This window comes from Eutrigla gurnardus (genome assembly GCF_963514095.1).
Source record: "Eutrigla gurnardus genome assembly, chromosome: 7".
Lineage (NCBI taxonomy): Eukaryota > Metazoa > Chordata > Actinopteri > Perciformes > Triglidae > Eutrigla > Eutrigla gurnardus.
Window position 1 is genome coordinate 30,310,788 of NC_139921.1, and position 23,319 is coordinate 30,334,106.

A 23,319-nucleotide genomic window follows, 5' to 3' on the forward strand; every position below is an offset into this window, starting at 1 on the left:
ATCATACACCATTTGCAAGTCCACTGAAGTTCATACAACCAGCACACATAAATCTAGCACTCGGGAGCCTCAATCAGGCTCCTGGCTGTTTATGCAGCCTTTTTTGCTGAGCGCCCAAAAATAAAATAAAAATAAAAATAAAAGCATAACAAATTGCCAAACAAGAAAAGCCAGAACACTGCGCTTACTACAAAGTATTAGAGTTAATGAGGTGAATATTGAACTTTTGGAACCAAAATCATTCCACTGTAAAACACGTGGAATATACTGAAAAATGGTGTGATTTTTTGGCACAGGATAAAGACTACACCATTAACTGTAGACAGCATGAGAGAGGAGTGAGCAGCAACATAGCACTGGGTGTCGCAAACTTCTATCGCCTGTAACACGGATCACAAGTAGACACTTCAAAGTGATGGTTTGGATTTTTTTTCGAGGGGGTTGTATGAGGTAGGCTACGTATCATTGTATAACCAACAGTAAACGGCAGTCGGCACATTTACCAGCTTGGAAGCTTGGCAATGAACTGCCGTGGACGAGGGCAGAAGCATAACATATTTTAACATAACAGCATAACATTTTAGCCTGGCACCTAAAAAGAAGGTTCAGCTTTAAAAATGTATATCAGTTTACGTGTATATATTTGCTACACTTAGAATATTTTCACCACTTTCAACTGAAAACAGATAGAGGAACATGGCACCTTGCAGGCTGCCACCTGTCCATCAGATCTAATCGAATCCTCATTAACGGACAGTCACACACACCAGTGGCAATTTTTGGGGTTCAATATCTTGCCCAAGGACACTTCGACCTAGTGTAATTACCTAGTATCTACTGATAATCCATGTAACAGTCAGTAGAAATGTGTATGACAGCCAGTGGGAAGTTTCTGCCCAGTCCTCTCTCATGGTGTTCAAGTTGACGGTGTAAAAGTTCTTCTTGTTCTTTAAAAAATTAAATACATTGTTTTTTTTTAAATCACATAATTTCAAAAGCTTCCCTAATGTGCTTTTTTCACAGACTGGGGTGTTCTTACCACCACTTACTGCAGGTAATACACTGACTAATGAATAAGTACCCCATATAAAAAAAATCCAAACTATCCCTTTTACGAGTGAAACAATAATTGATTTGACATGGCTCCTCTATCAGCTGCAGGGACTGAACAACAGAGATCTGACTTTGTAAACTCTTTAACCCCTTAACAGCAGAAGGCAACTATCAGTCACATTTTCACAATGGACACAATTAAGCAAGCTAAAGAGTGCAGATACCCAATAGAAATGTAGTCAAAGGATAGGATAACACACTGACTGAAAATCTATTGGGACATGGAGGGAAGGGAATATCGTGTTGGACACAAGCCCAGTTGGAAAAGAAATTTTGAATTTTGAAAGAAAGTACAGTTTACATTGGATTACTGTAATTTCCTGAAGCTAGAAACACAAGACTGGACACTGTGGACAGAAAAATAAAAAAAACTTTGTTGATAAACTTGGTGTGTGAGCACAGCAACAACACCAGGAATAAAAACATGAGGAAAGAATTTTGTGCTGCTTATTGTTTCCAGCTGTTGGCTTGTTCAGTTCGGGGAAGAAAAAAAGAATTGGCACCATAAAGAGACAGTCAACAATTCCTTCCCAGTGTTGCTTGTTTGATAATGTTGCATTGTTGTTGTTCACAAACAGGTAAGATAAAAAAGAACACAACACATTTTGTTAATTGAGCGTGCAATGCTTAATTGCAAAACCGGCACTCCACTCCACAAACAAACATTAGCAGCAGCCAGGCGACTTGGCGAATGACGAGCAGAACACGAGTCGGTGGCGAGGATCAAATACTTAAGTATAGTATATTTGCAATTGGCAAATAACTGAATACCACTCACTCCTCCTTTCCAAGGAAGCCAGGAAACTGACAGTGGCCTTCAGGCGACATAAAGAACCGGTTGGGTTTGTCTGTTCTGGGCTACTGTAGTCCTCTTCACAAACTCTGTGAAGAGGACCCGCAAACGAAAGGCAACAAAAACAAAACAATTCTTAGTTTCAGGGGATTGTACACTAATGAAAACCTATAAATATTTTTGATTCCTGCTAATAACTTGACCAAAATGCTACTTATTGTAAATAAAAACAAAATTGACTTTGTATCCTTGCTGCAGATTGCCAAACATTTATTGCAAAGGGTTTTTGCGCGCACACACACACACACACACACACACACACACACACACACACACACACACACACACACACACACACACACACACACACACACACACACACACACACACACACACACACACACACACCATTTTTGGCTTATATGGGGAGGAGGCAAACCTCTCCTCTCTGGCACTGCACCAAAAACTTGATTCAAAATTAAGGAATATTTTAAGAAAAGTGTTCATTCAGGTTTGGGGTTTCCCCCGCCATGTCTGACACAATGCACAGCCTTCCTTGGCGGAGTGCGGGAGTGCGGAGGGAGATGACTTGCGGTGGGTTTCCTCCTCCCTCTTATCAAGGCTAAAATGACAACATGTTCTTCTGATAACAATCTCCGCGCAGCTGTCTAACCGTCTTTACTTGAACCCTCGATTTCAGCAAACACAAGCTGACGTGTCCGCCGCGTTACGCAATCTCGACGTGAACATGCGTCTCGCCAGGAAGTGAAGCGGAACGGTAGAGTTTTTTCTCTTTTTTTTATGTGACGCCTAAAAGAGTAAAAGCAGAGCATATAAGCGAGATGGTTGACTTCTGCTCACTTCCTGGTCAGACACATGTTCGCCATGTTGTATATGCGCCTCTATAAATATGGACCTTTCCACCGAGCGCTGAGGTCATGAAGGAGGCGCCAGTTAGCCGCCATCTTTTTTTTTTACATTTAAGATGTTTAGGCTAACAGTCACAACGTGTGTGAAACAACATTATACAAACGTATAATGAACAGATCTGAGTTTACATCCACTTCACCGTGCTCCCAAAACACGTTAAAGTTGCATAGCTTTGGTGAAGCTAATGTTACAGGTTCTATGAAAACGGCTTTTACGAAAAGGCCACTGACGCATCAAATTGAGTGACGCGTAACGTCGGTAGCTTCACCACGAAAAATACGTCCAATATCTTGCCAGATATACCTGATTGAACCCCGTGGAAGTATGAAAGCAACACAATTAACTGTCACTGAGCTAGCATAGCATGTTCTCCTTCGACATTTCCGTTGCTCAGCAGTGTATTGAAAAGTTTAGAGGACGAACATTAGAAAGTAAAGAAAGCACAAACTCACCAGGTCGAAGGTAACATTGTGGTGACTTAAGGAGGGTAAAAATGATGCCAGTAAGGTGAAAACTCGCAAAACACTAGTCCGACGACAGACGAGGGAGGAGGGGGGGGGGGGGCTTCGGCATCAAGCGCCAAAAGTCAAAACAAACCATTAAAAATGGCGCGGGATTTCTTCTTCGTTGGCGACGTTGCTCTGCTTCGCACTGTGAGCTCCATCCTGCCTCTGGTGGTCAGAATGTGAATTGCAACAATAGTCTCGTTTAGTTTAGTTTTTTTAGTGTCAACCGCTAGAATAAATTTGTTTTATTATAAATTACGACCATATTACAAATTGTATTTTCCATATTTTACAATCATGCTTTTTTAATGAAAAATATACCCAAACGTTGAATTACTCGACTGCATTCATTTAATATATTTAGTTACTTTACAAATTCAGATTTTTTCATAGTAAGTATACTCTAGTAAAATGTTGACTTTTTAACAACTGATTCTACACTGTGTTATTGCTGCTTTTCTAGTACTTCTTCCACCACTACCATTCTGGCATTTGACACTGCATGCATACTGCTAATAGTTGATAAGTTATCCCCTTTTCTTTTCTTTTTTCAAAGTCAGTAACTTGATAGTATCAAAACAATTTAAACACAAGCACTCAAATGTTTACATTACAGGTGCACGAACGCACAGTGAAGTGCTTTGTTCTCTTCTAGACAGGCTGATATTCTACATGGTCTCAGAGACGTTTTTTTTAATTACACGTTTGCGTGATCTGCTGCTGTAATGCTATGCCAAATAATAATAAGCAGTCATGTTTAACTAGATGCTTTAACAGAATTATCCATATTTAATTTGTTTTTAACAGAATACAATAACAAGTCTTTTCACCCCTTTTCACACATAATTAACCCAGCTTAACATACAGCCTGGGCTACATGATTAACACTGCACTTATATAGCAGTTCACTTAGCCTCAAGCTACACTGTGTGTGCATTTGATAAATAAAGCTTGAAACCACTTAGCCCCAGCAGGGATACAGCTCACCCAGCCCCAACTAGATCAGCCCTTAAGATGTAAGGTAACAGTCAATCACATAATTAAATGTTTTTCATTATAGTGTAAGTCCTCCTTGTATAAAAATAACCCAGTAACAAAACAGTAACAATACCAACCACACTGAGAGAAATACTTCACTACAAGTACAAGTCCTGCATTCAAAACTTTACTTAAGTAGGCTGTAAGTTAGTAAATTTGTATTTAGTGGCATCTCATGGTGAGGTTGGAGATAGCATCCAACTGAATATGCCTCTGTTCACCCATCCCTTTCCAAGCGTGTCGGAGCACGGCTTTGTCCTTCAGGTAAAAACGTGCAAGGCCCGCACAGAGCCAGTGTTTGTTCGTCTGTTCTGGAATGTTGTGGGAACAGTGCAACATGGTGGAGTCCGTGAAGAGGATCCGCTCCCGATGCAGATACAGAGGGCTCATTCTAATCTACACTAATGAAAACATAGATATCAATATTATATCATATTTATGTCAATAAATACCCCTATACCCCCTTGTCCTTTATGTAAACATGCAAGTTAAGTCTGTAACTATTAACCACAAAGTAAGAAAAAGTCCTCATAGTGCAGTAAAACTTTCCCTGTCAATGTTTGACTATTATGATGTTTTTGGATTCATATTACTGATGCATTAATGTTTATGTTGCATTTTACTGTTGGGCTTATACGGTTGACGGTATACGGTGAACACTCCATCCTTCTGTTTCAAAAACAGTCAAATTACAAATCAGCAAATCTGATTATGCATGGCTTTCACTGAACAGGCAGTGTATGAAACATTGCAATCTGAAATAAAAGTATAACATTCGCCTTTGGGATGTATAAAATATAAAGTAACATCAAGTGCAAGGTCACTAAACGTGGACTTAAGTCCACAACTGATAAAGATTACGTTGGAAAAGGTAAAAAAAAAAATACCCTCCAGTCATTGGATGATTATACGCATGCGCACACCGCTTTTCCGGTGTGGCTCTTCCGTTCGTGCAGCGGGTGAACCATCTCGACAGCGCGTGTATGATCTTTGATTGAGATGAGTAGAGCTGAATTGATCGCGGTTGTTGATTATCTACGCATGTGCGATTAAAACCCAGAAGAGAGCGACGGGCCTCGTGGGAGAAGGCGAAGTAGCGGGGTGCCGACGTCACCGCGTTGCGTTTGCGTTTACTCGGTACACCGTGTGCCCGCGTGCAACGGAGCCTCCTCCACTCGGCAGCGTCCCCGTTGTTCCCAAATATGTTGCGTAATCCGAACGTTTGGGAACAGCAGTATGAAACAATAGTGCCTTACCCGCGGATCCCCCGGCTATGATCTGGTGAGACGCCTCCCGGAGCATGCTCTGCGGCTTCTTGGCTGTCATGGTTGAATGTTTTCCTACCGATACGAACAGAAGAAAACAACGGTTCCGTTAGAGCTGGTTTCGTATGTGATGCGGATCCGTTCAGCGGTTCAGCCGACCTACCCGTGGCGTCTTCCTGCTCGGCTGTGTTCGCTGGTCCCCGCGGGGCTTCGTGGAGTTTTTTTACTCGGCTGGAAGCGCGCTGGACAAAAAAAGCGCAGCCGTGATATCTCGCCGAGTGCGCTCAGGCTAGGCTAATGTGGAATCAATTACCAGCACACACACACACACACACACACACACACACACAGACAAAATGCTGTTTCACATTTACCCTCCCATTGCCTCACAGTCACGAAGTGTTTGAATATTGTAAATACAAAAACCGGATCAACCCTGACCCCCTTTTTTTCCCCTAGAGATCAATATTTGGCAAACTGTCAGTTACTGAGGACAAGGGTCGTTTTATTGTCATAAATGTCCACATAAAGCACATTATGGAGCAATCTTTTAAAGGAGTCATCACCTGGAAATCGCAATTTCTCTTGTTAAAACATGCATATCTGTGTTTGACCTCAGTTGAAACTTGCCTGAAAGGCTGGAGTTTGAAAGTGGCGCCGTTTTTTCGCTTCTGCTCTTTTTCCGAACAGGAATAGCACACAAGGGTGTGCATTCCTAAAGCACGAGATTTTGATTCTGCGCCTTCGGTGACGTCACCGTGGCGGCTACTTGCATAAGCCCACCCCTCTTTCACCACCCAACCCCCCCCCCGTCCGCTACCTGAAATCGCCGAAGCGCCGCCATTATGTTTTGGAGTCTGCATGCAGGCAAGCCCCCCCGGCTCTGTCCTTCCTGCGGCGAATCAACGCGCGCCTCATTACATATTATACAATGCACATCCGGACCAGTCAAAACCTCGCGCGTAATCTCGCGTGATAAAATCGCGGTACGAAAAAGGGTCAGAACAAGCTCAATGTTTGATTACATTTTTTTTTTTTTTTTCTAATAAGTTTTACGAATTGATCCAAAGCGATCCAAGGGGGGCTGGATACGTATAAAACCAGGTGATGACTCCTTTAACGCTGGGGTTACATTAGAGCTACTGTACATGCAACTGGTGAACTACGGAAGCCCATTTCTGCCAATATCAGGGAAAAAACGATCTAAAAAACTGATTTTATTTAAAAAATAATGACTTAGGATCTCAAAATATTTACATAGTATCTCAAAATAATGACCTACTGCACATTATTTTGAGATATTCTTTATTTTGAGAAACTTTCTTATTTTTGAGGTGGAAATGCTTCCATAGGTGACTGATAGGGATTCATCAAATAAATACCTGTTTTATTTTTAAATGAAACTCCAGCGAAAATCTTACCTTTTGAGGGTTTTTTCGGTCACTGTACAGTGTGACGTGAGCTGGTCTTAATCAAATAGTATTTTCTTTAACTTTTGATGAATTGTTCGGTCTTGCAAATGTCAGAAAACAGCATGAAATGCCCATGGTGACATTGTAAAATTGACAGTTTTGTCTGATAATAATTAAAAATGAGGCTGAATTCAGCCACAGATTGCATAGAACAATTACATGATGATCACGTAGCAACTTTTGCCCTTGAGCAAACAAATTATTTTAAAATGGCTCAAAGGTTGAGCAGGTGTGCGTCACACATGTACAGCATGTGGCCCTTTAAACCAGAGGAACATTGTCCCCTGTCTCACCCTCAGATTACATAATGCGACCAGAGTCTCATGTTTTAAAGTCATGTTCATGTAGTGTCATGAAGAAGAAATGATGACACTCGGGTTTGCTTGCATGACTGAATTTTCAATCACATCCTTAAACTACTTTGACAAGTGACGTTTCATAGCTTGTCATTTTTTATAGGAAGCTGTGATACGGTATCACAACAGGAAGCGGAACAGTTAAAAGGATAACTAAAGGGTCATTTCCCCTGTAATGTAACATTATCAGACTGATGACAATAAGAATACGCTCATGAATCACACTGTGGCAGCCAGCGTTTGTAAAGAATTCCAGTTAAATATAGAGAGAAGATGAAATTATTAGATCACTTTGAAGTTGTTAAAATGAGCTCCATCTCCGCCAAACACAACATATTTCTATGATATAAGATACATTTTTGACTGGTGGCTAAAGATCAGGCAATTACAGGTAATGCAATTGACATCTGTCACTTTATTTGTACACAAAACTGTTGAAGATTAATAGATAATTAAATGTATTGTTGGTTTCAGCCCTGAAATATACAGCAAGCACATGTTTAGTATTAAAATAAGCTGTGAACTATGCACACGCAGCAGGCTACTCCCCTTCACACAGCACTACGTCAATATTGTTTCATAATTCATATAACATTAATAATGACGCAGTCCACCAGTAAAAATATGTATTTATGTTATGGGGAAGAAACAGACCATCTATCCAACAGCACTGGGATGTTTTACCATAAATTAAATTTGATTTAAACTCTTATAAAGCATGTGGCCTGAGCCATCGTGCACGACGGGAGAATTAGGCGTTATTTTCTTTTTTTGATGAGCAATGAAGGAGTGCAGAAATTCAGCAGCGAGCCCTATAACGAGCATTTCACTTTTTTTTGTACAAGCAACTGTGGAACAACAAGAGCTTCAGACGAGCCATAAAAATGTGGGATTTACAGCACATATTTGGCAGGAACGTGCCATTACCACTTTGACCCCCTTGGATAAGAAAAAGCAGAGCAGCTTCCACCTCGACAACCTCGACTCCAGTAAAACCTCAGCAGACTGGGAAGACTGGGCCGCCTGTGTCCAACCAGCACAGAGGGCATGTATGTAGTTTATGGACGTGTTGGATGAGACCACAAGCAACATAAACAGATTTGACTAAAATGTGAATTTTGTTAGAATTGCATGTTTGCTGCATAGATTATACTTACTGGTAACACAGCGTTTTGTGAGGGAATAGCCAATAAAAGTTTTTTTTTTTTGCTTCAGCACAAGAACATGATTGATGCTTTCAAGAACATACATTATTTTTGAGGCTTTCAAGATTCCATGTGCTATAAAAATGATTTTTGTATCACGGAGAAACAACCCCCCCCCCCCCCCCTACATAAAAACAAACAAAAACAACATCATCTGGGTTTTTATGGGATTATTAGTGTATTGCGATCCTGCACTTAAGAAAAAGTAGTAAATCAAAGTCCTGCAAAAGAATCAGAAAAACAGTATTAAAAGTGCTGATGCTTTTGAGTAAACTTAAAAGGATTTTATGATCTAATATGCAAGTTTGCATTTATTTGATATATGGTGACATACAGTATGTACTTATTTAAAAAAAACAACAACCTGTCAGCCGTCTAGGCAGCATTGAAATCACTGCTGCTGCTGAAAACATGGAATTAGTAACTTTGGACCATTGAGGTATAAACAGATTAAATGAAGATACAACAAGCATACAGGGTTGTACCGTTTATTTCATCGTCACACACACGGACACAAAGACACCATCTTTCCAACACATTCTAGTACGTAAAACCGAACACACTCTGCCCTTAAATTACTCTGCTACGTACGCCTCCCATATAAACGTGACAGTCGTGTGAAAGCCCCAAAAAAATGTTGGAAATAAAAAATAAATAACTAACATGGACACGAGCAAAACAGTGGTTCGATCCAAAAGAGTTAAAGTCTTTTTTAAATCTTATTTGCTGGATTATTAAAACGCTGTATGTTTTATATGCTATTAGAGGACCACCAGAACAACAAACGCTGCTAATCTTCACAGACGCATTAAACATACATTATATCGTACACTTTTTATACCCCACTGTGTTATTGTGTCCCTCAGTAACGTTTCATCAATCGCAGATCATATACTTTACTTTACTTACTGTTATTTGGCCTGTTTATGCTAATGCTAAATCTAAACTTTCTCATTAAAAACAAGAGAAAAGGACTACAAAGGTTCCTTACATATGAACTTAATTTCTTTTGGAGGGGGGGGGGGGGGGGGGGGTATTATATTAGGGTAGAGTTGAAATGACCTATTATTTTGCAACTATATTTATAATCGATTCATCATTGAAGTCACTTTTGAAGATTCATTGGTTCCAGCAGCTCATTCTGCTCTATTTTTAAAGCTTCTAGGATATCAAACTTAATGATCTGTAACAGAAATATCTGTTTGTTGCAGCTCTAAATTAAGATGTGGATTATATGGAATTAAGACGCTAAGGAGTATCACATGCCATGTCGGTCCCTTCTGGTCCGCTGACAGACAACCAACCAGCTCCCAGAAGGCAACGTCTTGTGACAGAAAGAGTCCAACATCGGAAAGACAACACACTGCAAGCGGGAAAATGTGTCCTCCGACCGCGTCTGTATTCCAACGAGGAATCCGAACCTTACAACTAAATAGAGCAGAGTTTCAAACACCCTTTTGTTGTAGAAATAAATAGTCTATCGAGACTCATCCTGACATTTCTAAATCTAAAAAAGTCTCCTCGTACCTGTTGGTGTAAAAATGTAAAAACCCAGACACGCAACCCAACGTATGAACGCAGACTAACTGTCATCAAGCCTCCCTGCCGTTAAACTGTCTCACCGCTCACACAATTCACAGTAGAGTGGGCCCCTTGGTGGTGTAGTTCATGGCGGGGAAGTGGCGGCTGTCTGCGTCCCAGTGTCCGAGGGGCTGCTGCGAGGCAGACGGCAGGCCGGGGGTCCAGTGGTTGATGTAGCTGGCCATGAGCAGCGTCAGCTCCAGTATCTGACACAAGACATCAGAGCGGGATTAATGCCTTTACTGGGGGACCGTATGGTGTTTCATGTGATTCTGGGGAGCCGGAGGTTTCACAGCGTTTGTTAAAACCCGAGACCCCCCAACAGATCTGTTAACTCTCGTTGGCTGCAACACGACTCTGTGTTAAAGCTCTTTTGACACGTAAAATAAGAGAAACGATGCGTTTTCTCCATCAGCTCTCGGTGAACGAGTCCTCCCTGATCTTCAGAGCTTTATACAACTTCAACACCTTGAGCATTCGATCCATCGGCTCCTCCTCGCCTCCTCCTCGCCTCAGCTGCTGATGGTTTACATCAGCCCAGATGAACTCAACCACCCCGGATGGGAATCCAGAGGGATGTGTGATGGCACCACATGCACTACAAAGGCAACGTGGCACATCTCTAATAACGTACTCCAGACACTCACCTTTGGTTTAGCCATTGCAAAGACCAGCTTCTCCACGCTCTTCTTCCCGACTCCAGGCTCCCTCTGCTGGCTGGTGACCACCATGAAGTCGTCGCAGCAGCCGCCGAAGGTAATGACAGACTGGTAGGAGTGCGTGAGCAGCGTGTGCTGAAGAAGGGAAGCATTGCCAGCGTGAGATGTTCAGTGATATAAACAGAGCTTTAAGATTTTTGTTTATTGTTGGGCCCAAAATACAGCCTGGATTTCTTTTGGGAAATCGTTTTGGTTTTTGGCTTTTTTTTTTCTTCTCAAGAGCAAATTGAGTGTGAAGAAGCGTGACATAACATTCTTCTAAAGACTTCTTGTGATTTTCACTTTGTTTTTTTTCTCTCTCTGACTTTCATGAGAGCGCACGAGCAACGCTGCCCTGCCAGACCCAGAATGAAATGGATCTACACGGGCTGCTGAAAATTACAGAGCACAAGCAAACGTTGTTGGCCGTCTGTCAGGGTCAAGAATGTAGAATTGTTTTGCTGGCTCCTGTGGATTTCTGGTGTTTGAAACACCACAGAATAAAAGGTCCACAATGCTGCAGCTGTGGCCCGGCCAGCTGAGCGCTGCAGTCGTAGAGCGGAATCTCACTTTGTGAGCTGAAAACGGAATTTTTAAATGTTCTAAATAAATGTCAACCTCTTTTTTCCCCGCGTGTTTTATGTGACAACACAGGGAGTGTTGATGGAGGTATTTCCTCCTTGAAAACGCACCATTGTATAGTCCAGCACACACAATCCATCTTCATTGACTGCCAGCCACACCTGGGTCTGCTCAACGGGAGAGGGGGGGACCGGCTGTGGACAGGAGAAACAAAGACAGCTCATCTTACAGGTGTAACCCATCCGAGGAAACAGTAAACAGCTCCCTCTCTGCCTCTTCTTCTATGCTCTGAAGCTGGTCCATCCTGTGCCTGAAAGCTTTGATGGATGGGCTTGTCAAGGTCGCGGTCTTAATGTTTTCTTATTGTTTTCAATACAAAGGACTGAACATTACAGACACGAGTCTCCATTAAGTCACACAGAGTGTAATATTACACACAAAACAAGGAGAGTTGTGGCTGCTTGTGTTAATCTTACCTTGGCACTGAAGAGCTTGGCTCCAAACAGGGGCCATTTCCGAGCCACAGTCAGGTAGATTCTCACACACTCGGGTGCACTGCACCCACGTAGCATAGACCACTTAGTGGCCAGACGCTCAGCAAGATCTCTGAGAGGAGACAAGGGAACACCGGTCAAAGTTTCAATGTCACGGCAGACGAGAACATCCTGCAGTATTTGTGTCCGATCAATTTAGGGACAAAATGTTGACCACTATGTGTGCTGGAAGTTTGTTATTCCAAAATACATTAAACAAACCTGTATGAGGAGCTATGGGGGTTGGAGATTAAAAAAAGAAAACAAGTGGAGTTTATTCTGACAACAGCAGTGTTTGTTTTACCTGAGCTGCTCTGAGCTGCAGTCCTGTTTGTAGCGTTTGGGGTAGAAGCGCTCTAAGGCCTGCAGGAGCATCAGCTGAGATTTAGGTGGAGGAGAGGTGGAGGGAGAGGAGGCAGCCGGTCTCTCTAAGTCACCATGCTCCACCTGGATGAAGAGAGGGGGTTGGAAAGAGAAAGGCAGCTTTCAAACATAGACGTTCATATTGACACTACAAGGTTTATATGAAACAAAATAGACAAAAAAAAAGGTTCATGCACAAAAGAAGTCTTTTTAATCCCATAAATGGACATAATCTTCACAGACCTGTGCCAGGAGGGCGGCCACCTCAAGAGCCAGCTCTTTATTCACAGGGAAGTGGCCTTGCTGAACTTCATCATTCACCTGGTACGCCAGCAGGAGGCGCTCCCGCTCCGTCTCTCCTTTCACCTGAGATCTGAAACACAACCTGTGTGCACACGTGAAGAAAACGTCGTCATTGGAGTAGTTTTCCTGGTAGAGGCTGGACTTATGCACACTTCACTTCACTTCTAAGAGTCAGAACACACGTCACACGCGTCACATCACCATCCTTTATGGCCTCGATTTAGACACCACATAATGAGAGCTGCTGAGGTGATGAGTGCGTTTACAAAGACCAGATAGACAATCCTACCTGCTTTTGTACGTTAGACGCACGATCCGCGTCCCCTCGTTCTTCCCAGGATGCAGCTCCTTTAGGGCCTGCTCCCACTTGGAAATGACATCACAGATCTGGCAAAGGGGATACTACCTTAATTATTATTTTAATTTACTGGTTCAGCAGGTGGCAATCGCTAAAGCTCCGGAGAAAGACATCAATCTGCTCTGGATATGTCAACATACTGGAGCAGCTGAAGTTTTATCATGACTGAGTGGAAGTAAATTACAGAGTAAGGCTTCTGGTATGCTGGCATGTGACTACATTTAAAAGTCAAAAAAAGGCTTTGGAAAATAATTTGTCAAAATAATCTTGAACTGCTGATCCTCTGAAATAGTAAGCAACCTGAGACAAATTGGATGAATAAATGCACCACAGAAGCCTTGTGGTGTGTCGAGGGTTGTCGTCCACCCACTTATGTGCCGTGACCCGGACTCTAACCTTGGCTGACGGCTGCAGGCAGCGCTCCAGGTCTTTGCCAGACGGATCATCGGTGAAGAGAGCGAACCCAGACAGCTGAGGCTTCCTCACGCAGATCCTCTGGTTCAGCGTGTGCAGGAACTCTTCCACTGTGGTGGAGCCGTCGAAACCCACCACCTGCACGGGAAAACCAGGAGGAAGAAGGACATTCTCAGTGATGGGAAGCACCGGAAACCAGACACACCTCGGGTCCAAACCCTGCAGCCTATGAGCAAGACAGGTAACAGCAGCAGCACATCATGTATGCAGATGTAAGAGGGAGTCGAGTTCAGCGCCAAAACACTTGGAGGGTTGTTTTTTTTGCAGGATTTTGCAACTCTGGAAAGTTACACAAAGTCCTGATTTCGACATCTATTGGGATGATCTCAACGTAAACACCATAAATACAGCAATCATGTTAACAAGTAATCCACTTACACACATTTGATCAGCAAATCAGCACCCAAAACCTTTGTGTGTGTGTGTGTGTGTGTGTGTGTGTGTGTTTTCCCTCTCTGCAAGGTTACTGCAGCCCTGCAGGCATCGTTAAATATCGAAGCAGCTGTTGCTTCATTTGCCTGTAAGTGGCAACATCAACACGTCTCTTCACATCTGCAGGTATAAACGATGCCGCGGCTTGTTTTCCGTCCCTATAGGCAGCGCAGGTTTGGTATGCGAGGAGCACAGCACATAAAAAGTGAGCGAGTTGAAGGGTAATGAGATGCTCTGAGGTTATTTGCCTCTAATAAAAGAGGACAGCGTAATGGCGTCTGTAAGACATCAGTTAGACACGATTATAAGGTAGATGCTGATTTTACAATTGTTTTTCCATTTCAACACGGTCGCCGGGGGAACGTTGGCGTGCGTTCCTGGTACCTGGTAGGTGTTGTTCATGAAGTGGACCGGGATGCTGAACGGCAGTGAATGGTGGTAGGGGTTTCTCAGCAGGATGGAGACGATCTCCATACGAGAAGGTTTGGCCTCCCTCTCTCCATTCTGCAGCGTTCGCTCCACAGACCTCTGACAGTACACCGCGTACTTCCCCACCTCGCTCCTGTGTGGGGACGGAGGTGAAGACGCTCATTAATGCCGCCTCAAAGCTGATTTGATGAGTCATGCGCCAGCTCTCCGGGCGCCTCACCTTGGGTCTGCGTTGCGTTGCAGGTACTGTCTCAGGTACCACAGGAAGTGTTGCTGGGGAAGGAACAGCGCCACGCACAGAGACAACAGCTGCCAGCACTACAGGAAGAGGTGGTTAAAGGAGGAGGAGTTTCATTTACAGCTTCTGCCAAGAATTCAGCTTCACATCTAGGTATTTATTTATTAAGCACTTTCCATCCATCAGTGCTGCACAACAAGAAGAATATACGAACAAAAACGATCAATTAAAAACAGTTCAATAAGAATAAAGAACAGTAAAAACAACAACAATCCAGAAAAAACATTCACAGTAAAATCACAATAAAAAATAAATAGGTAAATAAAATAAAACCACTGTGTCCTTCACACCCATCTGTTTTTGCAGTCACCTGTGTGAGCGAGTAGTTGTGTGGCGTGCGGCGGTTGGTCTGCTTGATGAGCTGACAGTACACTTCGTTCTGCAGCTCCGGGTGAGTCAGGCACACCTGCAGGGCATTCTGGGCCAGCGAGGTGTGGTAGTCGACGGACGGAGACTCCACCAGCACGTTGATGAAGAGCTGACAGGACTGCAAGGGGGGGAAGGAAAAAACAAACTTCTGACACGTGATTCCACTGCAGCACCAGCAGGTGGAGGCAAACACACACACCATGACGACACATGTTAAACGTATCTGGAAATGCAGCAGAACGTCAGGCGATGAGAGTATTCAGATCTGAAGACGTGAATACATGAGGTCAGTATATATGTGTGTCATCGCTCTTGAAGAGGCTTCAGCTCTCATCATCTGGTACAGTTGGCTGTTTATGGACATTTTTAGGCGACGCAAATGTTCCAATTAAACTTTCAGGAACTGAAAACACGGACGACTCCCAGACCAGACAACGGCGTGATGGTGACCTGTCAATCATAAGCCGTGCTCTAGCAATGCCACGCTTTATCCACCATCATTTACTAAATAAGAGACTTGAAACACTTGAAACCAAAAACTCATGTTTGCAATGAATCAATGGAGAAGTTTTAGACAGTAGGACTGATAGCGATATCCTGTTGCACTTCCAACAAATGTACTTATTGTAAGTCGCATTGGATAAAAGCTGAATGCCCTAAATGTAAATGTAGGACTTCTTTACATAACCGGAGGAGTCGCCCCCTGATGGCCAGTAGAAAGAATAAATTGGTTTCACATTCCGGAGCTGAAGGTTGCGCCGGTCTTGTCAGATTCATTAATACTTCAAAGGCATTAAGTAGAGCATGGACTTGAAAACCGCGTCACTTCCATTCATACTGTTTCTCCGTGTGTGCTTGGGACCCTTTTCTCTTTTTTTAAGGCTGGCTGCTCAAAGAGAGAGGCCATCCATTCAACTTTCAATCCTGTATTTGGTGACTGGAGCGGAGGACGCTTGTGGGTGGAAGCACTGAGGGCTAAAGAGCTGAAAAGACGAGGACAAGGATCTGCCATCTTCCTACAAGGTCCCCGTCCTGGGACTTCCATATCCATTGCTGCCACTCTCTGAAGGCCCTGACCTCCATTCCTCCCCTCTAAAGGGGCGCCTTTCACACCGGCTCGAAACCAGCTCTAAACCAGAGGAACAGTTAGCCCCAATCAGAGCACGTAATCAAGGCCATTATCTCTCTTCCACACTTTTAATGAGCTGGGGCCCTTGTCCCAGAGCCTTTGATCTGGTTTAGGGGGCAGGAGGGAGGAGAGGAAGAGGGTCACGGAGCGTATCCAGAAGTAGGAGGGGATAATGGGGTGGGGGGCGAACTGGGGGAGGATGGATGATGCTTTGAACAGACGCTCGCAGCGAGAGCCGGACAGAAAAGGAAAGAGGGATTTGGGAGAAATGGATGAAAGGGAGGGTAAGTGGAATATAACGAGGGAGACAGAGAGAGAGAGAGAGGGGTGAGAGCTGGAGAGACCGACCTTGAAAAGCTTGAGAGCTTCTGTCTGCAGAGCTTCAGAGGGCAGAGTGGTGAGAGGGGAGCGCAGGCCTTCCTTACAGAAGCTCAAGGCCTCGCTCCTCCACAAGGCAGATTCTGGAAAAAGGAAGGGGAGACACACACACACACACACACACACACACACACACACACACACACACACACACACACACACACACACACACACACACACACACACACACACACACACACACACATACACACACACACACACACACACTCTCTGAGTCAACAGCTGACAGCAGTTCACACACGGTGCTCCGGCCGTAAACACAGTCTGCAGCGTGGATTAAAGCCGTCACACGTAGTGGATGAAAATAACACGTAGCACACTACCGAGGAAACTTCCAGACCTTCAGCGTTACAAATATATCTATATACATACTATATAGTGTTGATCAAAGCTTTTTAAGTTCTTGTACTTTGTAACAATAACTATGAATAAGAAATGCTGCTTTTTAATGCTCAACACTGAGGACAGCTATAATATAAGGATATATAATAAGGATATGTCAAATATATTTTCAACCTCTTCTACTGAACAATGACAACAAGAACAGGGATTTTCTCACCTGGGTCTCCCTCTGTATCGAGGAGTTTACCAATGAGCTGCTCGTACTCGGTGCCCACTTTGAAGGTGGCACAGCTGCCCGCCGCCACAGTCAGGTGATACAGCCACGTGTCCTGGGCAGGGATACAAACAATGAATTAATCTCTAATCCAAGGAGGAATTACAGTTCATCATTACGATGAATATGTCACTTTACCTTCTCCTGCTTGGTGCCGATGAGCAGGTACGTCGGACTCTGGTCTCTTGGTTGGACCACTAAGGTGCAGTGGGAGGAGAGGAACCCTCGACTGCCTGCTTCATAGTCCTCATCTGAATCACAGGAGCGATCTACTTCCTGTACCACGGCCTCCCGCATCTGCAGCTGACCCAGAGGCAACTGAGACACAAAAGAAAATCAGTACGCAAAGAAGCAAACAGAAGATGGTGGAAACTGGTGCAAGACATAGATGTATATATTTGTGTTAATAATCACTAAGGAAAGACAACATTGTAGGAGAAGGGACTTTGTGAACCTTGTCTTCCTGATTACGATAGTAGTAGAAGACTTTTCCGACCAAAGAACACCACACCAGCTTAGAGTGTCCGTGTTTGACCTGAAACAAGAAAACAGCGGCATTGAAAGTGTTTATCAGTACAAAACAGTCGTAAATACGCAATTAGACTTTTATTGATTGTATTCTCTGAAACTTGGACCAAAGACATGTTTTTAAAAGCTTGACAGAGAGTCAGGGGACTTCTCCATGTGACCAGCAGATGTCCCAGGACTGTGCAGGCAAGTGCGCAAATCGTTATTTCATATTTTTGTGTCTATAGGACAAAATGACGACTAACTGCAGCCAAATGTAAAACTGTGGTTCTGCATTCAGCTTCATTTTAAGCAGGAAGGCAGCTCCCAATGATGAGGGGGCCACCGGCGTTAACTGAGCGGCGGAACCGCCTCCGTCTGGACTGAGCTCACGTCTTAGCCAGCAGATCAAAGACGAGTCTCGGGAAAGGGTTTGGGATTTGGTGAGAGGACATCATCCGTCAGAGCCTCATCACACACACCTGTCATGTGTTTAAGTGCTTTAACTCAACCAACAGACGAGCCTCGGCTACGGACAGGCGGGGACAGAGGAGGGCGGAAGGGAAGGAGGTCTCAAGCATTCCAGCGGCTCGGGCCTCGTAGCCGTGTCCCAACGTGAAGCAGCTTTTCAAGAATCTGAGTGCTCCTCAAACCCTCCCCAGCCCAGAGACAGACACTCCTGTATCTGTCCGAAAGACCACATTTAGCCTAAAAATGTGTTCTTTCTGGCATCCTCTTCAGGGAGAAAGCCCGGCTGATCTGCAGATTGCAGCTGTGCAATGGAACCGGTAGGAAAGTTAAGATACTTCACCTGGAATGACATCCCAGTAAAGAAACCTCATAAATGAACTACAATATTTGAGTAAATACAAACAAGTAAACACAAAAGTTTGTACATAATTATAGTAAGTCTGAAAGATTTGAACAATATTGATAATCCATTGAGCTTTAACTGATAAACAACGACCTCTGTTGCCTGACCTTTGTAAGCCAACCCCTCACAGTGGGCTTGGCGGCGGTCTCCACGGTAACGGGGCTGCTGCTGGCCTGGACTTTGAGTATGTTCTGCAGAACCCTGATCCACTCCTCCAGGATGTTGGGTGAGTCAGCGGTCAGATAGAAGGTCTTCTTCTCTGTAATCAACTGATTGGACGAAAAAAAGGGAGAAATATGAGAAAAATGCAAAGCCGAGCCCGAGCGAGATAGCATCATCGCATCGGAGGAGATCAGAATCAGCTGCCGAAGAGCCAGGAAAACATTCCAGGCCAATGCTATACCTGATGTCATTTTAAGCTGCGTCTCTGGTATGCAGCAGTAAAGCTCCACGGCGATGCACTGCTATAATAAGACTCTGTGTGTGTGTGTGTGTGTAGCTGCATGTGCCTTCTATCAGCTGTCTTTAAGTTTTTAGATTTTTCTCTCATGTTACGTGTCTTTTGAATTCTAGATGTGTGAAATATGAACTACCATTTCAATGATTTGCCTATCCTGTAGAAGAAAGTGTTCCTACACAAAGTTAAAGCACTTTTCCACTTACTTGAAATGTCTGCGCTCCCTCTCCACGGACTATACGGCAGGAGGAGTTCAGCTCAATCTGACCCTGAGGTTTCCTGATCACGTCACTCTGAATACACACACACACAGTCTTCATTTTGATGACAAATTATTAACATTTTGAAACGTTGGTGTGGTGTTTTTTTCTACGCCGGCAGAAGGAAACGGCCAGGCGGGCTCAGACTCACGGGAGATTTGTAGTAGAGGATCTCTCCGTTCCTCAGGATGAACCAGCGACGTTTCCAGGCTTTCACCTGACTGCCCATCTTCAGCAGGTACCCAGACTTCTCCAGCATCTCCTACACACAACAAGCAGCACTGGAGTTATGCAGCTGGATTCGGCCGGAGTTTGTCTGTAGAGACTTGTGTAGATTGACCTCCATTATAAAAACAACAAAACAGGACTCCACTGACAGGCCCAGTGCTTTCACAGGAATAGGAGGAGGTTCGCTGGACTTTATGTTCTGGTTCGGAGTAGTCGCTGTCCAGGGAGTAGGCATCAGGAGGAATGGCATAATCACTCTCTGAGCTGATGGAGGACATCGACACACCTAGGAGGTAAATAAAAGGCACAGAGGGGGAGAAAAGGCCCACCGGAGATGGTTGAAGGGAGCAAAACGCAGTCAGTTAATTATACATGTTGATTGAGAGCCAGCGAGCAACAGGAGGCTCAACACAGAGAGCTCTTAAATGGAAAACCCAGACTCTGAGATCACTATTACATTTCATCAGTGTGCGATGCTCAAATGCTTTCCAGCACTTATTCTGCGCAGAGTTTAAGTGTATATCTGTATCCGCTGAGCTCGGTGCTTTGCTTTCCCCTGAAGCTGCATCATCTACTTCAAGTTAATGGTTTCCAACGTGTGATGGTACTTTCCGTGCTTGTATTGCAGTTTTGCGTGCCATTCTGGTGAGCGGAACCAAACTGCTGCCGACTTGTCTGCACCGTGATGTGAAACGCTCACCTCTCTTGACGGCGCGTGGGCTCCCGGGGACGCTGCCCTTCTTGTCCGGGAACAGGATGGAGGTCCGCAAACTGGCCAGAGAGCTGCTGTCGTCCTCAGAGCCGGAGTCGTCGTCGGGAAGAGGTACGCTGCTGATCTGAGTGGCTTTCTAAAACGAGCATTTAAAAAGGCAACTGTAGAGTAAAAGCCAAGTAGCTGCCATAAGTAAAGTACAAATCCAGAAGTAAAGCTTCAGTAATAAACAAATACATTCCACTCACCCCTTTCAGTGTGGTATAGACCGGTACGTTAATATTCTTATAGATCAACTGGCTGAACGGACCTGCCGCTGGATATTGGGGTAAGCAGGAGCCTGCAAAAACACAGGAAAACATTTATTCATTTTATTTCATGTTTATTTTCTCATGGACTGAATGCTAACATCCCATAGCACAGCATTTATATCTTGTAGACTGTAAAATGGCCCAAAGCATGCTGGGACAGTAGCAAGTCTGTGCACTAACTCAGAAATATCTAGAAGTTAGCTAACAGTAGTCACCGTCATGTCATTATGGTCTGCAGCGGGAAAACCATATTTAATTAACTATGGTACATTTTACATAAGGTTTTAATTATAAAAGTTATTAAGCGTTTCTTCTTTTATAGGTTGTGTTGTCTTGTTGGAGTCACAACACCATCCCAACATTAACCTTCATATACAAATACACACAACTCAATAGCAACGCACATGAAGAACAACACAAGCTGCTATGAAATAAAACCTTTTATTAATTAGCAGCATTGGCAATGAGAAAGGCTGCACATGAATATCTACTGATAAGATAAGTATTATAGGAGTAACTCTGTAAAGTTGTAAAAGGGGAAGACAGCACACATAGTCATAATGGAGACACATGATGATTCATAAAGTTCACACACACTTGAAGCAGATATGCTTCTCCAGAAGCGTGGTGTTTATTCTTAGAGATCTAAATGCTCCAACAACAGATGAAGCTATGACTTCATCCACTCTGCATCCCGCTTCATCAACCTGCCAGACAGGAAGTTCAGTAACGGGAGGACTGTCAAACCTCGATGATGTCGGAGAGCAGAGCCGTGATAACAGTCCTTTCATCGCAGCTGATTCAAAGCAACCTCTGCTTCAGCGTCCGTCTTAACCTCCCCCCGCTCTTACGCTCCCCTCCACCTGTGCAGGTGTGTGGAGCCTCGGGCCCAGAGGAAGTGACATCAAAGGCGGCAATGACAGATCCAGACCAACCGCACGCCTCCACAGCAGCTTTATTATCAGCTGAATGACATGTAATGTGTATTGACTCATCCCTTACACCACCCAGGCTCATGTAGACACACACACACACACACACACACACACACACACACACACACACACACACACACACACACACACACAGGGACTCACCTCGTCCGGGGCCCCTGGCTCCGGGATTAGCCTCTGATACTCTCATTCCTGACTTTGCCACAGCGTAGATCCGACTCTCCTGCAGAGACAATAAAGACATAACAATGAAGAAGAGTAGAAACACACAGATTCTCCTTTTTGCCAAGAGTTAGATGAGAAGAAATAAGTCTACAGTCAAATGGCTAATTGTCCTATTCTCACTTCAGTTTGTGTACAGTTTAAATAAGCAAGATATAACATGTCAATTATAGCAGTAAATTGGAACAAAAAGATAATGGATGCTATTGAATTGTTAAAATAGCACAGGAAGCAGACGTTGAATAGATGATCCTTTCATACCCATGAAGGGAAGCGGTGTAAAGGAGGCGTCGGCGGCGGATCCAGTTGCTCCAGTTCTTCTGGGAGTCCCAGAAAGGAGACCCCATCCTGGCAGGGCTCCTCTGATCCCGATCCCTCCACCACCCCGTCCATGCCGTCAGGAAGCCCGTCGTCGATGTCGGTTTCCTCCACAACCTGTGAGAAGGGGGAGGTGGCGGTGCCGGTGCTCTTGAGGGTGGAGGAAGTGGAGGACGGGGTCATGATGTCGATGTTGACGTTGAGGTGGTGCAGGCGGTCCAGGCTGGGCTGCGGCTGGCTGTAGTGCTTCTTCACCAGCTGGATGCTGTCTCTGGGGGTGAGCGGGGTCCGCACTTTGGGCAGCGTCATGCTGGCGCCCGACTGGTGAGCCGGAGGATTGGGGAAGGGGTTGTTGGTGGAGGGGGAGCGGGACAGCAGCGGGCTTTTGGGTGTTATTCTGAGGGACGGCTCCGGGGAGCTCGGTCCGTGGGCCATCTCGTAGGCTGAGGATGAAGAGGAGGAGGACGAGGACGAGTGAAGGCACTGAGAGCGGAACTTGCTGTTGAGGTCATCAGAGGAGTTGTCTCTGTCGGAGCCCCCCGCCTGACCCTCGGGGCCCACTGGGAGCTCTGGTCCACTTATGGATACGGGGTTGCGACCCTGAGTGAGAGCGTCGTGGGCTCCAAGGTCCCCGAGACAAATCCCTTTACTGGACTGTTCAGGAGTCCTTTTCACATCTGATGAGACAAATTATTAACATTTGAGAAAGTTAACACTAATAGAGGAACTGATGTTTTGGGAAAACTTGCTAAAACGAACTTTGAACTTGTTGCTGTCATTTTTAGTAACTTCAGTGAACCAACCCCCAAGCAATGAGCAGAACATGTTAAATCATAAAAATGATGGTTCATAAGTTTTGGAAATAACGGTTCCCAACTGGATGTTAGTGAGGATTGATTGATTTCACTTCAATACAAGAATGATATAAATTTAGGGCGGCACACCTGTCGGCGAGGTCTTGATAGAGGCGGGCCCCCGGGGACCTGCTTGTCTCCAGCTGTCATCCTGGGCAGGTGGCGTGCCGGGGCAGCTGGGAGGAAACAGTGGACTGCTGGGCACCAGGTGGGTATCTGTTACAGGGGAGGTGGCAGGAGATCCACAGGATGCAGGTTTCTCTAACAGAGCTGGAGGGACGACAGCAATAAGCTCTCCCACCTGAACTGTTATGAACAGCGTTTATTTTCATAAACAGACACTTTAACATGAGACAAACCATTTTTGTTTGTAGGATCTCC

At 44.5% G+C, this 23,319-nt stretch overlaps 2 protein-coding genes across 6 annotated transcripts in view; both read right to left on the minus strand.

The window, feature by feature from the left end:
* The window catches only part of slc25a21 (solute carrier family 25 member 21), a 79,547-nt gene extending 73,511 nt beyond the window's left edge, over positions 1 to 6,036 (minus strand). The window contains exons 1-2 of the mRNA XM_084013436.1: positions 5,809 to 6,036; positions 5,637 to 5,720 (exon numbers count right to left, since the gene is read on the minus strand). Coding sequence (XP_083869562.1) covers positions 5,637 to 5,706 — 70 coding nt within the window. The 5' untranslated portion in view covers positions 5,707 to 5,720; positions 5,809 to 6,036. The remainder of the gene's footprint in view (positions 1 to 5,636; positions 5,721 to 5,808) is intronic.
* Positions 6,037 to 9,152: 3,116 nt separating this feature from the next.
* Positions 9,153 to 23,319, minus strand: part of plekhh1 (pleckstrin homology domain containing, family H (with MyTH4 domain) member 1) — a 95,281-nt gene continuing 81,114 nt past the window's right edge. For 4 of the 5 annotated variants that reach the window (XM_084013927.1, XM_084013926.1, XM_084013925.1 and 1 more), the window contains 24 exons: positions 23,029 to 23,208; positions 22,028 to 22,761; positions 21,689 to 21,767; positions 20,529 to 20,620; positions 20,269 to 20,416; positions 19,718 to 19,854; positions 19,492 to 19,602; positions 19,287 to 19,373; positions 18,731 to 18,892; positions 17,697 to 17,777; positions 17,381 to 17,560; positions 17,186 to 17,297; positions 16,576 to 16,688; positions 15,040 to 15,216; positions 14,652 to 14,749; positions 14,387 to 14,564; positions 13,493 to 13,648; positions 13,028 to 13,125; positions 12,679 to 12,820; positions 12,377 to 12,519; positions 12,016 to 12,145; positions 11,650 to 11,733; positions 10,907 to 11,053; positions 9,153 to 10,465 (listed from right to left, as the gene is read on the minus strand). In XM_084013927.1, coding sequence (XP_083870053.1) covers positions 10,313 to 10,465; positions 10,907 to 11,053; positions 11,650 to 11,733; positions 12,016 to 12,145; positions 12,377 to 12,519; positions 12,679 to 12,820; positions 13,028 to 13,125; positions 13,493 to 13,648; positions 14,387 to 14,564; positions 14,652 to 14,749; positions 15,040 to 15,216; positions 16,576 to 16,688; positions 17,186 to 17,297; positions 17,381 to 17,560; positions 17,697 to 17,777; positions 18,731 to 18,892; positions 19,287 to 19,373; positions 19,492 to 19,602; positions 19,718 to 19,854; positions 20,269 to 20,416; positions 20,529 to 20,620; positions 21,689 to 21,767; positions 22,028 to 22,761; positions 23,029 to 23,208 — 3,722 coding nt within the window. In that variant the 3' untranslated portion in view covers positions 9,153 to 10,312. The remainder of the gene's footprint in view (positions 10,466 to 10,906; positions 11,054 to 11,649; positions 11,734 to 12,015; positions 12,146 to 12,376; positions 12,520 to 12,678; positions 12,821 to 13,027; positions 13,126 to 13,492; positions 13,649 to 14,386; positions 14,565 to 14,651; positions 14,750 to 15,039; positions 15,217 to 16,575; positions 16,689 to 17,185; positions 17,298 to 17,380; positions 17,561 to 17,696; positions 17,778 to 18,730; positions 18,893 to 19,286; positions 19,374 to 19,491; positions 19,603 to 19,717; positions 19,855 to 20,268; positions 20,417 to 20,528; positions 20,621 to 21,688; positions 21,768 to 22,027; positions 22,762 to 23,028; positions 23,209 to 23,319) is intronic. The other variant, XM_084013924.1, reaches the window with a different exon arrangement.